We start from the raw sequence: 17274 nt of genomic DNA on the forward strand, positions 1-17274 counted from the left end.
CCATCTCCAGCACGGGGTCTGCAGTCTCCGGGCCCATCTCCAGCACGGGGTCTGCAGTCTCCGGGCCCATCTCCAGCACGGGGTCTGCAGTCTCCAGACCCATCTCCTTTTGTATGACTGTAGTCTCTGGCCACCTCCTATTCTATGCCTGTAGTCTCTGGCCAAATTCCCTACAGTCTGACCACCTCCTATTGTATGCCTGTAATCTCTGACCATCTCCTGTAGCATGTCTGCCGTCTCTGACCATCAATTATTGTATGCCTGTAGTCTCTAGCCATTTCTTATTGCATGTCGACATCTATGACAGCTTCCTGTAGCACTACATTAACAAAATATAATATGTAGCACCCCTTTGGTAATGTCAGGGGTGATACTTGAGGGCCACTATATCAAGGCAATTGACCGCCACTGGCCCACACATACAATACCGAACTGATCGTGGATCCATTAAAGCTTAGAAACCATTTCAGTCAGTCCAAACACTAAAACCTAAGCAACAATTTACAATACAACATCCATATTCAATGTGTCCTCCCACCAATCCTGTAAGCTGCACTTTGTGAATGAACCAGTGAAAACAGATAGGTTACCACTAATAGTACAAGAAGGACCTTCAGCCAACTCATTCCCCTTGAACCCCCCCCCCCCAATCCTGTCCAAATGATCCCCCCCCCCACTAGATTCCATCCATAGCTAATTTCCCAAGGGGGAGCCAGCTGAGTGACAACATAAAGTTAATAAATGATAATTAGCACCAGGAGAGAGGAAGAAGGAGCGATTCTCGGCTTTCAGCAAATCCTTCAGCCCTCACTAATGATGGCCTGGCAGGAGGAGATTAATCCCAACCCAGGAACCCTGAATGGCCCTTCCCCACTGACAAGTCATGGGGAGCACAATCCAAACAAGCTGAGCTTATTAACTAGCTGGAGGAATAGCGTGTTACCAGTCAGACGGCCCGCTGCTAATTAGCTTTGTGAGGATTTCTGGAGTTCACGCAGAATTGTATTTGGGGAAACACACACACAGACTTTTTATATAATTGTAACACTGATTTACATGTCAGTTGAATATAACAAAATGTTTTTTTTCCCAAACTGTGGGCCACAAAAAAAAGACGTTAAAAAAATTTTTAGTATTTTTTGAACAGAGATGGATTAGAATGAAAGTCAGGATTTAGCAATGGCGATGTCACCGGGACAAGAAGTCCAGAAAATTTTTCTCAGGCAGAGGGTCACTTTATCCTACTTTAATGAAAAACTCTCCACTGGAGCAATTGTTCACCTTCCTGCCATTGTAAAACCTCATCACTCCTAACACACAGGGCATTGCGAGAGACTTGTATTGACGTCCGATGGACATTGGATGATTGTCGTCAGATTGTTTCTAGTGACATAACAAGAAATGAAAGCTGTACCCCAGCACCATTCAGTACAATGGAGATGGGAGGAGGAAGGATGAGTGGCACCCCACTGCTCAAAGACTGAACAACGGTCGTTCCTGGTTATTCACCAATCTGCGTGGTGCATCGATGAAAAACACCAGGGACCCACTGTACAGATCCCAGATTCATGCCCAAGACGAGCACAACTGTTAATCTCTGGCAACTATTATGTGCATACAGCTTATGTGAGGGGGATCTTCCCAATGGGGACAAAGCAGCAACAACTTTATGCTCCATGCAAAGTTTTGGAAAAGTAATTTCTTTGGTAACCACAGCCATCAGTCATGAATGTCACCTTTACAGATAGGCAAAAACTATCATTGGTGTCACTTAAACTGACCTCAGTGGCACAAATTTCTCATGGTTCAAGGGACCCCTAGCAACCTTTGGAGGAACCCTGTTTGAGATTAGAGTGGATGTCATTTCAAGCCAGTGACAACCAGCCTCTTATTTCTCATCATGCTGTCACAGAAACAGGAAGTGAGCTAAAGTCAATCCAATAAGTCAGAGGTTGCCAGTTGCAACCTTTTTTAATTATATGCACTTAACGTGAAGCACAACCTAGCACGTAAATAGTTAACCTTTCACCAAGCGTCAGCAGCACGCCAGGGCCGCCACTGGAGTACAAGGGCCTTTCTCGTACGTCCTCTCAGCTCCGCCAGAGCTCATGTAACAATTCCATCATTTGTCGACAATATCGAATTAGTTTGAAAACAAAATCAGATCTGCGAGCGTGGAGCGCCTGCAGGATAAACTTCCCTTCAGCGTGTCAAACAGCTGTTACCTGTCTCAATGCACGCAGGAAGGAAACCGCAGCACAACAGACCTCCAGCAGGTTGGAGAAGCCAACACTACAGAAACCTTATGTCCACAACTGTCAATTAAATATTCAAATTTGATGTTTTGTGGTGTAATCGCTACCCTCCCCCACAAAGAGTTTGTCATTATTCCATACAATCCCTTTACTAGAACAGGGGAAAGAATCAGCCTTTGCTCTTGATAGATCTATATAAGATTGTGCAATGAGACCAAGTATGGCCAACTAAAAAGAATGATTTTTGAATGAGCCATGGATCCAACAACTCCAAAGCACTAAAGCCATCCATTCTCTTGGTTCTTTAACTTAAAGATCTCCAAACCCAAAAACATTATATTGCAGCTGAGCAATCCTTGTTCTGTAATTGATACATGATAGAAGAGAAGGTTAACCTAGTTAAGGATATCATTTAAGATTGCACAGGAAGCTACAGGAAGGGCCCAGATGTTCTGGCAGGATAAACAGGTATCTTTCTATTCTTGCTAACAATGTTCTTAGCCTGAAATGGGAAAACAAATGCATCCACCACATCTGGTAACCTGCAATATATAACATTTCTGCTCTTCCATTTAGATAACCTTTAAAAAAAATTATTTGCTTGTGGATGCAAGTAAGCCGACTCTTCATCCATTTTCTCCATTTCTCTGCTCTGTTACATAAACCTCTGAGTTTGTTTTAAACAGTGTACTCTGATGCAGATTAGGGTCAGGGGAAGACAAAGAAATCTATACACATACATTTTTATAAGGGATTAGAAAATGAAATCGAATCATTTCTGCCACTGGATTAGTCCACTCCAGCCTCTTGGGAGGGAAGGGGGACATCATGGTGCTCTTGGTATCTAATATTTAAACAAACTGCTTTATAGAAATAGAAAATGTAACCTTAAAACATTTCTATATAGAATTTAAATGTGGTTGGTATACTGAGAAGATACCTCCATGTATTGAGCGACAAAATATGCTGTTGTAAGGGCTACCTGTTGACTTTCATCTAAGCAAAATATTGTGATTTATAATCATCAATATTAATATTAGAACTCTCTAAAGCTGGCCATAGATAGGGAGCAATCCAATGTGCATGCACAATTAGGACAAGATCCACAGTGTGCAGCCCTTGAATTTATCAATGTGGCTCTGCCTTAAGGGAATTGGGACTTATTGAAAGCCTTGTAATGCCGTTGACTATGGGACTAATGTTATGAGGACTGGGAACACAAATGGGGGAGCAATGATCTGTAATCATGGCCATGTGGTCAGTTATGGTTAGTTAGCATGTCTTTCTTATTTGACCATTTCTCCTGCAACAAGTCTGCAGCTCCTGGCAATATCATCTTTGCTGCCACGACTACCACTGGTCTGGGGGTTCCATCATACCTTTGCAGCAAGCCCAAAGTTTCTGACATTCTTCTTTAGAACTGCATACACCAAATACTATGTACCCCTTGGTGATCTCAAGAGACCACCTTAATTTAGTAAGTTCACCACCACTGGTCTTGGGACTATTTTATACCTATGCTGCAAATCCAAAGTTCTTGAAAGTCCTCAGAACAGCATATACAGAAAACTATCCATGTTGCTGTCAATAGGCCACCTACTATTACTATCTATTAAGCAGACCACACAGGTCTAGGGGTTCCTTCATACCTATGCAGCAAGCCGAAAGTTCTTGACACTCTTCTCTAGAAATGCATACACTAAATACTATGCATAGCCCTTTGGTGAAGTCAAGAGGCAACCTACATCTAGTAAGTTGACCAGCACTGGTCTTGGGAGCTCTTTTATCCCTATGGAGCAAGTCCAACGTTTTTGAAAGTCTTTAGGACTGCATATACTAAATAATATCAAGGGCCCATGTCACGAGGCCACCTCCATCTAATAAATGGACCACCATTGGTCTTGGAGCTCCTTTTCCCCTTTGCAGCAAGTCTGAAGTTCCTGTCAGTCCTATTTAAAATGTCATGTACTAAATACTTTGTGCTTCCCTTAAGTGATGTCAGAAGGTCACGCATATCTAGTAAGCCGACCACCACTGGTCTAGTGACTCTTTACAATTTATGCAGCTAATACAAAGAACTTGACATAGTTCTTTGGAATTGCATATAATAAATACTATGTATAGCCTTTGGTGATGTCAAGAGACCAACAACATCTAGTAAGATGACCATCACAGGTCTAGGATCTCCTTTTTACCCTTTATTATTATTATTATTATTATTAAACAGGATTTATATAGCGCCAACATATTACGCAGCGCTGTACATTAAATAGGCAAGTCTAAAGTTCTTGATATAAAGTTGGTATAAAGATATTTATATCAAGTTGCATATACTAAATAATATGAGTGTTCCCTTCGTGATGTCAGGAGGCTACCTAAAGCTAGTAAACTGACATCTGGTCTTAGGGTTTCTTTAAAATCTATGGACCTCTCCATGACAGGATTTCATATCGGTTCAGAATCTGATGTTAGTTATGCGGAGGAAAAGAAAGGCAGTCTTTAGGCTTCCCTTCATGCTCTGCTTCCCTCCTAAGGCTGTGGTGAGCTGTGCACAGCTGCCAGTTACAGCTCAGTTGGGGTGAACTTGAAAATTAAGGCCAATGTTTGTAGATAATGTCAAAGTATCCTTCACAGTCTAAAAAAAGGACACAAATGTATTTTGTCGCAGTAAAAGCCTGCAACATTGTTCCCAAGTGAATAAAGTTAATTATGCAGATAAAGCTTCTTGAGCAAAATAAAAAGTATACCAACATGACTAAATAATTGAACAGATAAAAAAAAAAAGTATTACACCCCCCCACCACCACCACCACCATTGGACAGATTGGAGAGGCAACAGGTGAGGACCCCAAAGACATCACCCTGTCCTCCTGGGAAGTAAATGACGGGATGATTGCATGTGCCACAGCAGGGAAAAGCAACTAAATATTTCCCCTTTCTTATTGATAGAGTGATCAGTCCTCTCCCTCTAATCTTCAGCTGTAAATGCAGGCTCTCTGAAGTATGTTATTACTCTGATCTGCAAAAAGATTATCTTTCCTGATAAGTCCCGTCAACAAATTAACCTGGGCTGCAAATCACCAAAAAAAACAATGAAAAACAAATAAATCTGAAATCTCAGCACTATGGCTATACAAAAATTACAAGAGGATGGCAATTTACAGGCAATTTCTTCCATTCCTCAGCACGCTTTCAGGTACTAGGTCGGTTGGAAAACAATCAGAAGAGAAGATCACCATTATAGGAGAAATAACTGTTGTTACTATTACACTTTACAGCATCTAAAGACCTAAACAGCAGGTTGAAAGAAGGTTCAAGTGCTGAACAAGTGTAAGGTCACCGATGATCCTTGAAAAATATATAGCTGAACCCTATTTCTATTGCTGTCAAAGCTCATATCTCCTGGCTCCTTGGAGGCTTCCCTAGCTGGTCACCCTACCGAAAGTTCTAGATTCCTTGTCGTCATAACGAACCAGGGGTTCCAGTGCTTGCTATATTGCTGCCCTGGAATTACTATGCAGATTAGAAACTATATCCTAATTCTGTCATTCCTGAGCTGCATATTTAGTTTTATTTTAACAAATTTAAATAATATTTAGCATTTTCTGTATTTTAAAACTGTATTTCAAATTTCTCTTAATACAGGTTCTATATGCTGGCTTATAGTCTCAATTGATTGACTACTGAAGTTGAGGAATGCAGATAAATTCTAGCTGATCTCCAGCAGGACAGTGGTGATCAGAAAAAGCATTTAGATCCTTCAGAGCTTTACCCATAAAACTAAATTGTCCTGAGCTAGAGCCACAGACACCTGGTGCAACCAAACCAAAGACTGTACAAGGAGATACTTCTCCTCAGACATCTGTAGACAATGTCAGAGAACTTCACTGGTCAAGGTAGACTAGAAATTGTTCTAAATGTATTACATTTTCTTAGTTTCTTCCTTCTGTGCTGCTCAACAGAATCTTCAGTACTCGATTAGAAGTGCTTATTTACATTTTTATAAAACACAACACTAAACTACCCTCTGGATAAGCAGAATCTTACATAGAAAACCATATAGCACCAATTGGCATCACAAATATAGCTATAACTAAACTGAGAAACACTGCAGGAAACCACAGAATAAAGCTGGGCCTGGACCACCACACCTTGGATACATAATACATCCTTAATACACAAGATGCCCTTTTCCGCTTATGTTGTCATATCAGCAATTTTTCAAAAGAGCTATCTTTCTAAAAGGAAAGAACAAAAAGTCCCTGGAATGGCCACTCATCTTCCAAAAAGTACAAACAGAAAAAGAAAATGTCATGTAAAACCTACTGCTTACCTAAAATCAGTTTTAAAGATGGATGTTTGATAGTTATAGACTTACCGAGTTGATGCAACCCAGCTCTTTGTTTAAGAGCCAAGGCAGAGACAGTTTTCCTTCGCCCCGATAGCAGGACTGAATACGTTCCTTAATTTTATCCTTGATCTTCTTCAAGGTGAACAGACAAAGAACAGACTCCTTTGGTGGTTTAACTCGATTTTTCTGGCCCTGGGCAAAGACTGTAAAAAGAATGTCTTCCTTTTCAGAGATCCCCAACTCTTTGGCCAGGCGTTTCCCAGGCTTACTTAGGTAAGCATCCTGTATGAGACGATATTCCACACCATCTTTCATGCATCCGATGGGGAACTCCACGTAAGAGTAGAACTTGGGGTCTTCAACGCAAAGCCTGACAATCTTAGATGTGAAGAACTGCTCTCCAGTAGAATCAGGAGAAGTCAACTGTGTATCTAACTGTAGGGTCAAATAGTAAACAAACTGCTCACTTCTGAAACTGTACACATAGTATATGTCAAAGGTTGGAAATTTGGACAGGGTGTCTGAAGGAATCTTAAGCTGGGAAGATACAAACTCATCCTGGTAGACAAATCCAAACATCTCTGCATTCTCCTCGCTGGGCAAAAGTTTCCGACTGGAAAGAGTAGGAAAATATTCAGACTTTCCATCGATAGGTGTCCCAACAAAAAGTTTGTTGTGCCCATTTGGAGCCTCAATAATGATTCCAGACATGGTGCCAGATTCATTAACACTGGAAAGGTAGTGTTCCTTACGATGGTGAGGTTCTCCTAACTTAAAAAGGTCCCCAAGACGTAGGAACTGGCAAATGCCCTGAGAGGCACTGCCACAGGCTATTAAACGATCCAATGAGTAGTCTACTAGCAGCAGTTTGTTGACATTATTAGTGGTGATGAGTCCATGCTGACAAGACTGGACACTAGGAGGAGGGTAACACTTTTCGTTGTCCTCAATGGGGCCTGTAACATGGGTGCGCAAGAGGGTCAGGTTGCTTGACAGTTTGAAAATTCTGTTTACAGCACCCAAATAAACCTCCCCAGTTTTGTTATGCACCACCAAATGAGTCAAGCTCCATTCGCTGCCCGTAAAAGTTCTAAAAGGTTTAGGAGAACCATTCCCAGGAAGAATCCAGGAGCCCCCCAAAAACAAAAGAGTCCATAAATGGAAAGGAAGAGACCTCCACGTTTGGGTCTTCATCTTTGAGAATAATATTAAAGCAATGAAAATTATACCAAAAAAAAAATAAATTAAAGGACTGGGAGGGGAGTGGGTAAAAAGAGGGCTAGGTTTCCAAGTGGCCCTGAGCTGAAAGCTTCATTTAGGACACGGTCTGAACAGTCAGCCAGGATATACCTGTAAAACAATAGAGAGAAAAAAATTAGCATCAAGAATCTTTGTAAAATTATACACAATTGCATTTCATGAAATATACATTATTACGTTAATTTTGTACTCTTGGCTCAACATATTTTCAAGCTTCAGGGAAAGAATTCGTATTCAGGTGGCATTTTACCTGCACCCACTTCATGGGCCCTGCCCAATTTTACCACTTTAAAAATAACTGAAGCACTAATGGCATACCCACGGGAACACACTACACTTTCTCCAAAATCAATACCTGTTCCTTTAAATATTACCTTCCACGAAGTCCCAGCAGACAGCTTTACAGTCTGTAAATTTAGGCTAAAGCGTATTTCCACATGGAGGGAGGAAAAAATTAGGCAAACAAAAAGTGTCACAGTTCTGGATTATTGATGTCCTGTCAAAAGTGTCTGTGACATTTCAATTACGGGACTCACTGTGCAGAAGGAGCCAAGGAGGATGGGAGACCAGAGCTCAACAGGAAACATCCCTAACTAGATGAAGGTTTGAAAAATGCATTTCTTACCTACAGAACCCATACTGAGTTTTTATTTATTATAGTGTAAAATGAAGTGGTATCATGTAATTGGTATTTTTATTCTGAATGTCTTTTGTATGCATCTGATATTGCAATTGGACAGACCTTGGTGACTAAGTGACCAATGGCCAAGCCTGAGTGCTGTCACAAAGAGGATCTGCATATAAATGTCCGCCATGTGGGTACATGGGTTATTTGAATAAAAAGGGTACAACCTGGCATATTTGAGCCTTAACATTTTTTCTTGCCGATATAACCTCATGGTAGTTCTCTATTTAGGCTTCAGCCTAGCAATTCTCTAACCACCACTGATATTCTTCACACTGACCATCATTGTAAGGGTCTTTTTGGGTCCAATGACCCAAAATGAAATTATTTTAGTTTTGCCCCATCCTAGATTTAGCTCTAACTCAATAACACTGTATCTCCATGAATGCCGCCTTTCCATACTTCTCCACATTGAACATTATGGAACTTGCCAATGGACACGTAGGGGTGGCACCCCGAGCTGACCTAACAAATCTCCAGCTTGTTGTTCCCATACCCCTTGAATTTGGTACTCCCCCCTTATCTTTTGATGTATCTGATTTACTCTGTTATTGAAACATCTGTTTAACCAATAAAAATCATTGTTAATGACATTTTAGAAGGAGTTCTGCAAAGACTGCATATTATTTGAAGCATTCTTTGGGATCAAAAAGTTTGGCTAGATGATCCACACTCATTCGCAGACAAGGCTCACATTTTCACCTATGTAGAAAAGAAGAGTAGCCAGATTATCATAGTGCAGCTTACTATAAAAGGGAACCATCGTAGTTAGACCACGACCAAATAATTTCTGATAGCGGTCAAACCTTGGCTGGTGTCAACTGCCGCCATGAAATCTGTTGCAATAAAGAATGCCTTGTAACTAAAGACTTGCTTGCATGGTTGGTTCCATGGCCAGTTGACAACCTGCCATAGTCATGCTTGATTGAAGGCAGTTTAGATGGGTGGCTCTTGGTTTTCACCAACCACCCCCGGTGGATAAAGTTGATGAAGCCTGCAGGAGTCCCCTATAAAATCAGTTTATAGTCAACTTTTAAGCACAAAAGAGCTTCCTAGAATAAAACACTTTTGGCATATGGATCTAAAATTAGTTCCCACCAGTATTTGATCATTTTACTTCGGCTTTTGACCTTCACCCAGAACGGGAGGAAGTGAACACAGCACAGTTTCAGGAGGTACACTGCCCTATGAGTTTCAGGCTGCAGTGCTTTACTAAAAACAAAGATTACAGCAAAACAAATGAACTTTTTGACTTCAGTATATTTGCTGAGTTTGCCAGATAACAGTGCAAGCTCACCGATTGGTTGCCTGAAACTGCACCCTAGAGTGGATTCTTCTCATAAATTCGGGCCTGATTCCTAATTAACGATAAACAATAGCTCGTCTTCATATGAACTTGAATTACAGTGTGCATCATCGATTTGCCACTTCAGATAAAAGCCAGAAATTATAAAACCATTGTCTCAATCACAAAAGACACGTTTGGAATTGGCGTTGGAATTTATGAGCAGTTGAAGATTCTCTGAATTATATTTGAAATATTAAATCTTATGAAGTAGATGGCAATTCTCAGCAAACTGAAGTATTTTAATACCGAATCCCTCGCCTACCGGCAATGCGCAGGCCTCTCTTATCCGGGGAGGCAAAAAATTATTGACAAAGGTACATGGAGAACAGAACTGTTGTAGCAAGCGAGAGATTGAGGCACAAGAGAAAATGTTAAATACCAAATAATGTCAGAATATAAATATTTGACAGATGCATCCATCCACCTGCAATTTTATCAGTTTTGATTTTACTGATCTTTAAAAGATTTATTTGCATAAAAAAAAAAAAAAAAAAAACAACTTATGATTTAATAAAGCTTTATTTAAAATAAACTATCAAGGGAGAACCTGAGTGATACAGCAAATGTAGAATGGATCCAGTCCAGGATTGAAAACTCCTATCTTATCTAGTCTTGGAGAGCTTCAAAAAAATCAAATCTTTTGTTTTTGGTTGTCACCATGATAGGCCGAAGGAAAACTGTACAAGGTTCTCAGAAGTCACGAGACCACCAGAAAAAATTTCACGCCACTAATAAAATGTTTATCTTGAGTTCTGGAGAACTGAGAAAAATTTCCAAATGAATCCGTAAAAGATATTCATGGTGCTTTTATAGGTTTGCTGGTCCTGAAATTTAGAGAGGGAAATAAAACCGGCAAGGTTAAGGTCCCTTTTAAACACTTTGCAAGAACTATTCCAAAGAATTTCACAACAGTAAGAAAGTTGAGGTGTCAGAGGCCCTATAAAGCCTTTCAAGCAGCTCTAATCGGCCTTGATAAGGAATGTCACAAGAGAGGTTTTACCAAGTTACAAAACAAGGGCAAAAAGAAGTGTCACAAGTAAGATTACAGGAGCTTTATGTTATTTGCATTGCTAGGAGCGTGACGGCAGAGTTCTTTTGTCTGCACAGTGGCCAAGGTTTCATATTAAATGTAGAAGTGGAAGCGGCCAATAGTGAGGGAACTATTTTGTGCCATAAACCAACATTGACCTTGGCACTGCCATACACCTTGCCCTGTGAGCTCACTCGATGCCAACAGCCATGCAATGCAAAATTAAAATCTTGTGTATGTCACTGGAAGGCAAAGATGTCCAAAGGGCAGTAGGGCATCATCTACCATTCACCGGCATTACCACCAGGATTGGGTACAAACATTAAGTAAAAGAAGAGTTATGTCTATGGTGCCCCTTGTCTATAATGCCCAGAGTTGTGTCTATGAAGCCCAGAGCTCACAGGAAAGGGATCGAATGATGGCAGGTTTCATTGAACCCAGAATAGCATAAGCATAAACAGAACTGAATACGTTTTTGCAGACAGCTGTGCCAAAAAGGAGCCAAGAATTGCAGCAATGGCTAAACATGGGGAATAGATATTTATATATTTTTTTTTAAACCGCTTGAGATAAACCTAACAGGGCACTGAAAAGAATATGACCTCCATTCAACCAGTGTCTACGGTAGCCGTTAAACTTGATGCTCAGGGCTGCAAAGCAAGGGTTTGACCCAAAGCCTGCCACGATTTATATTACACAGATGCCAATCTGGATGCTTAGTCAGCCAACCCAGAAGGTCAGATGGAATTATTCAGAAATCCAGGCCTCTTAACTCCTTAGTCAGAATGGCCTTTGCATCTTCCACTGCCATGGATGCAAAATGACAGATGCAACGATTAATCACATTTCATAAGCAGCATCCATTAAACTGATTTCCTGGTAGTCCCATCAGCCAATTAAACACCCACAAACTCTTTGGCACTTAGCCCCGGGACAAATATAATTTTATTCCTTCAAAAAAAAAATGCAGTTGGTTGTGTTTGGTTTTAATTACTAAATGTAATTTTGTTTGCAAGATTGTGAACAGGAACTGTGATTATAAAACAATCAGCTCTGTAAAAAATAAATAAAATAATGGAAGCCGTCAGGAACAAAAGGATTGCATGAGCCAAAGCGGCACTGAGCTTTTGCAGCTTTGCCACTTCCTGTATTAGGGCTAGATTTTAGGTTAGCTAAAACAACAGTTAAAGTTTTCAACTTTAAGGAAGACAACACAACGAGAAAGAAAGCTGCTGTCCTTTTCTTTTGAAATTGAAAGTTGCCCAGCTGTTCAAAGCCTTACCTGAAACAACAAGCAAGAAACCAAGAGTCTCCATTTTTTGCGAATTGTTCCAACTCAAAAAAGCATTAAAGCCAGGGACAGCCATGCATCTAGCATTTTCAGAAGCATGCCCTTCTTCCTACAATGCAGCACCGGGTTGCACAGGCCATGGCCAACCATGTCAAGTGGGAGCAAGGACAGAGGCCAGACACCTCTGTGAAGGTTTTGACCAAAGAAACCATAGGGGTTAGTTCAGACCTGCAGGGCTGTAGGTTCAGAACCAACATCTGATGATTTGACAGCAGGCAGCGAACAAACCTTACTGCTGCCTCTATGGGGCTAATTCTCTATGGGGCTTTTGCAGGTAGAATAAACCTGCAGCTGAGGCAGCAGTTCACTGGCATAAGGAATTGGCATCAACGTAACCTCATTGCCAGTCTGAACATACCCCAAGACTCCTCTTAGGTCATGTGAGCAAATATCACAGCATGGAAGCAGGAGATTTAATACTTCTCCATTGCAATTAATTATATTGTTATTGCACAGGTAAAGAAGCAACATACAGATAAGCTCATCTTTCTGCTCTCCACTCCTATCAAAACATTCTTTGTTTGCACATGAGCATTGCAGCAGCAATTGATTGATTCCTTGTTTGCTTAATCTTTCTTCCACCATGAAACTTGCTGCTTTTAGACTGCAAAAGGCTGATACCAAGTCAAATTCTGGCACACATGGCTTACAATGTAATAATTTAACAACAATACAAAAAATGCATTCATGTGTATATTTTAAAACTGAACTCAATGCAGATATAGAACAAAAAATCCTAAATTCAGATTACATAGGAGATGTTAGGAGCTCAGTCGTACTAGCCTGTGCTTAATCACTAAAACAAGGAATCCTAAAGCCACCCAAGAATGTCACACAAACCACTACAGATCTTTCTGCAAGGAATTGTCCAGTTATAAAACCTTTTGTACGCATTTATTTTCTATGTTCGTACAGAGACGGCTTGTTTCAGACTGGCTTTTAAATAAATTTGTCCCCCTTATGTTATGTAAAATGGAAGCAAATTTCCTAGGAAAAAAAATGGAGAGATAGCACAGAGAATTTATACTGTCCTTGGGTCACCACTCAGCTCCCTGCCAAGGGAAACATGGGACTACAATAAATAGAACCTGAATTCCTGCTGAAACACTCCGGAAAAACTTCAGTTTCCTGCCTATCCGGGTTCAGCAGCACAGAGATCGCTCACAGTCAGACACAAAATTACAGCAGGGTCATCTACAAACTCCCTTCTTTCCGAGTCACCGAATGTAATGCAGCCAGCAGAGGAAATTGCATTTCTTTAAAAATAGAACCGGTTTAAAAATGCAATTACTTAAGTATCTGAATCCCATCCTAATCATCTATGGATTGGAAGGACGAGGGTCAGAAGTTTGACCCAATCAAAGCTCTTCTATACAATCCATGTAATACTGAATATGCCTATACTGGGGCAATAATGCACTGCTGCTCCTGCTTTGTCCAATCAGAAGAGGCATTTAGAGATACATATAGAGGGAGTTGTTTTACCTGCCATAGAAATGCAATATCATCAACCCTGTCCTCAGGTCACCAACTTGTCTGAAGTGTCTGGCAGCATTATGTTAATTTACATGTCCTCTACTGCAGTTAAACAATATAAGTTTAGTCACCTCCCTGCCCCCAGGCTGTGAATGGACAACAAAGGAGAAGGGGAGGACTGAAGTAGTGATGTCTCCCCTGGAGTCAGCATGTTCTTTTAGCAAACATGCATTCTCATAGCATTCCTAAGTGATGCTGGAACATGCTAGAGGCCATTATCAAGTTTTAGGTACTCATATTTATTGGATGCAAAGTAAATAAATAAACACAATAACGATTTTATCTGGAAATTACTTTTAGGTGCACTGGAGGTCAGGATCCTGTTTGTGCCGTATGGCTGGGTGGCTGCACCAGCTGAAGCAAATTGCTAACCCACTGACAGGTAAACCAGCTCACAAATTTTTATTTCACCTGTGCGTTTAGCTTGGAGTTCGGCTTTAAAAGCCAACTTTGCATTTTATAACCTGAGATTTATGGAAAACAAACTCTAAGACAAACAGAACTAAATCTGAAGATGCAATGACCAACCAATGACAATGAAAAATAAACCATATAAAAAAGAACAAAGAAACAATGCAAGAACAATAACATCTATGATGGACGTAAAACATTCTGCATATTTTTTGTTCCAGCCCCCCTGTGCCTTTAACATTTTCTTTTTTGGAAGAGCATTTCATCACCCCATTTCCTTCAACCTGAGGAAAATGTATTTATATAATTATAGGAGTTTTATTGAGCCCATGTGTGCCGCGCTCTGGCGTTCAGTCTTGATTACCGCCCAGGGCTCAAGGTAATCTTATTCTGCTACTGACCACACAGGAGCAATGAAAGATGAGGTAAGAAGTGGCTTTGATTAGGTATAATTACATCCATCATCTGGGGCTTCCGAGGCCCCATTCTAAAACGACAAATTCATGGCTAAAGAAAAAAAAAAATCATTCAACTTCCTGAAATGCATCAACTCAATTTGGGAACGGAAGGCCATTCATTATTGGGGTAAAATTGGTAATTCTCTTCCGATCAATCTATAGGGCTTGTTTTTAATTTTTCATTGGTATCTTTTGACAATCTAATTTTTGAAAGTGATTCTGACGTCAAATTGTAACAGGTTCGTTCATAAATTGGAAAGAGAACTTTTAATTAATTATTATACAAGCTCCTATTTCTTACAGAACCCATTTTTGCACAGAGGGGCTTTTTAAAAAGCATATCAACTGCAAGTAAGTAAAGACCACCCTTACATTTCCTTGATGCGGCATGCCCTATTAAGCTGCAGGCACTGCAGCCTCTTCTCTGCATTTACTATTCCAGCTCCTTGAGTCAGGTCACATGGGTGATAAATTGCACCAATGGCTCCCCATTTCATGCCAAGAAAACCCTACTATTAGTCATTATAAATGCCAACTTAACTTTTAAGTGATTTGTAGATCACTACCTAAAAGATTGTGTTTTAGCTCAGCAATAATTACACCGGGGATGGGGGTTTCTGGGCAAGTGCACCTTGCCATCCACTCTTTTGTGTTGGTTCTTAACAGAAATAAACCCATTGATACTCTCTTGTCCCCATTCCATCACAGGGGCCGCCATATTGTTCCTTCTTCTCTCTGCATTTCAATCTTCGGCCCTCTTGATTAGTTAGGCTGGGATGGTGTAACATATTTGACAACTGGGCATGTAAAAACCTGCCTGATGGCCAATTTTCAATGTGGGCCATTTTATGAACTATTGTTTGTACTTTTTACTGAACCACTCACTACCAGCTCCTTCATTTCCTATCAGTGGCTGCAAGTGCGAAGCTACATGTACAGTTCATCGGTGACAGGAAAAACTGACCGCACCACAACCTCAATGCCCAGATGAACTAGCTCACCTCCATGAACCATCTGCAGCAGACTACACTAACGCAATGCTGTGGCAACAGTTTTGCTTTGGCAGCAACAAATGACTTCCTGGTAACAAAGCGCCGGTGACTTTAGCAAATAAATCACTTGCTACAAATGGCACTCATCCCTGGCATTAAAGATTTGTAGCAGCTGTTAATCTCTACTACGAAACCGTTCATCTACCAAAGCCCCAAAATAGCTCAGTGGAAGGTTTTTGGGGCATTCTTGTCACATTAACAACAAAAAGATCTTATTTGCAATCCTGATTTTGCACAAGGCTAGACAGGAGAGTTGTAGAAGCATAATTACTCCACAATAATTAACTTCCAGCAATTATAAAACGGTAAGATGTGATCTCTGAACAGATGGAACAAATAACTCTCTATAGTGTAAGCTACACAAGTGGCATTGCGTGGTGATCACAATGAAGCGTTGTGCGGTTATATGCTACACAATAGAAAGTCATTTGTTCCATGTGCTTAACAAATGATCACAACACTTAGCCATTGATTGCTTGTGATTTTATATTGTCATGGAGCTTACAGAAAGATTGGAGCGACCCTAAATCGTCCTAGTGTAATGAGATGCAGGTATTTCAAAGATAGTAGAATATTAGTTTATGATATTGGTATCTAAGTAAAGAAAAAAAAAAAAGAGAGAGTTGCATTTCCATGGCAATAATGCTAGCTCACCCAGGCAACCAGATGATTGCAAATGTTAAAATAGATTCATACGGGAATGATCTTACCTGCCAAAAGGATTTTAGGTCTGTACAGCTGGGCTTGTGATATATCCCCCCTGCTACACAGCACTATACAAACTGGTGACCCCCTACAGATAACAGTACAGCCTGGTCTTGGATCCACTCTCAGCCTGCGAAAGGGCAATGAAAGTGATGCTGCAAATTTATTGGGTTTTACCTGGGATCGCCCCTCCTTTTTCATAGGAATTGCTGTAGAAAGCAATAGAGCTTTGCTTGTTAGGGCACTGATCCGTTTTCTCCTAAGAGCATCAATGTAGCTACCTGAGGTTACAGACTCACTGAACAAAGCCTTTTGAATTTGTCTGTTCTTCAGGCAGAGTTGTCCTTTAATAATGTGCCTTTTCCTATAATGATTGCTCTGGTGGATCACCAATTCAGCATTCCAGTCTGAGAACATGCAGGATAAACTTTGGAAGATGAGTAAAGCAACATCCTTGGCACGCCCTGCGAGAAACTCCGTAGGCCACACATCCAGCATGGAGCGGAGTTACATAATTAGACGGGTGCTCTGGTATTTTAATGACTATTTTTAAAATGTACATAGCCCGTGGCAGTGAATAGTAACCGGCTAAATTTATCCGTAATGCTTGTGTAATCTGGGGTTTCCTCATGTGCCAGCTTCGCAATTCTGAATCTTACAAACCTTCCAGAGAAAGCAAACATGGGCCCGTATCAACCTGGAAAGGAACATTAATACATCCAGGAGCCAGCCAGAAATTAGGATAAAGCACAGACATGCTTTGGTCATGCATGCAGTTCATTGATCAAAAAAGGAGCCACATCGACACTGCCTGCTAACTCAACCAATAAGA

General features: G+C 40.6%; 1 protein-coding gene across 2 annotated transcripts in view; it reads right to left on the reverse strand.

Annotated features, from left to right (window-relative positions):
* PLXNA1 (plexin A1) overlaps positions 1-17274 on the reverse strand; it is a 224154-nt gene that overhangs the window by 186718 nt on the left and 20162 nt on the right. For both annotated transcript variants that reach the window (XM_072420537.1, XM_072420539.1), the window contains exon 2: positions 6634-7956. In XM_072420537.1, the coding sequence (XP_072276638.1) occupies positions 6634-7800 (1167 nt within the window). In that variant the 5' untranslated portion in view covers positions 7801-7956. The remainder of the gene's footprint in view (positions 1-6633; positions 7957-17274) is intronic.

This window comes from Pyxicephalus adspersus, chromosome 8 (genome assembly GCF_032062135.1).
Source record: "Pyxicephalus adspersus chromosome 8, UCB_Pads_2.0, whole genome shotgun sequence".
Lineage (NCBI taxonomy): Eukaryota > Metazoa > Chordata > Amphibia > Anura > Pyxicephalidae > Pyxicephalus > Pyxicephalus adspersus.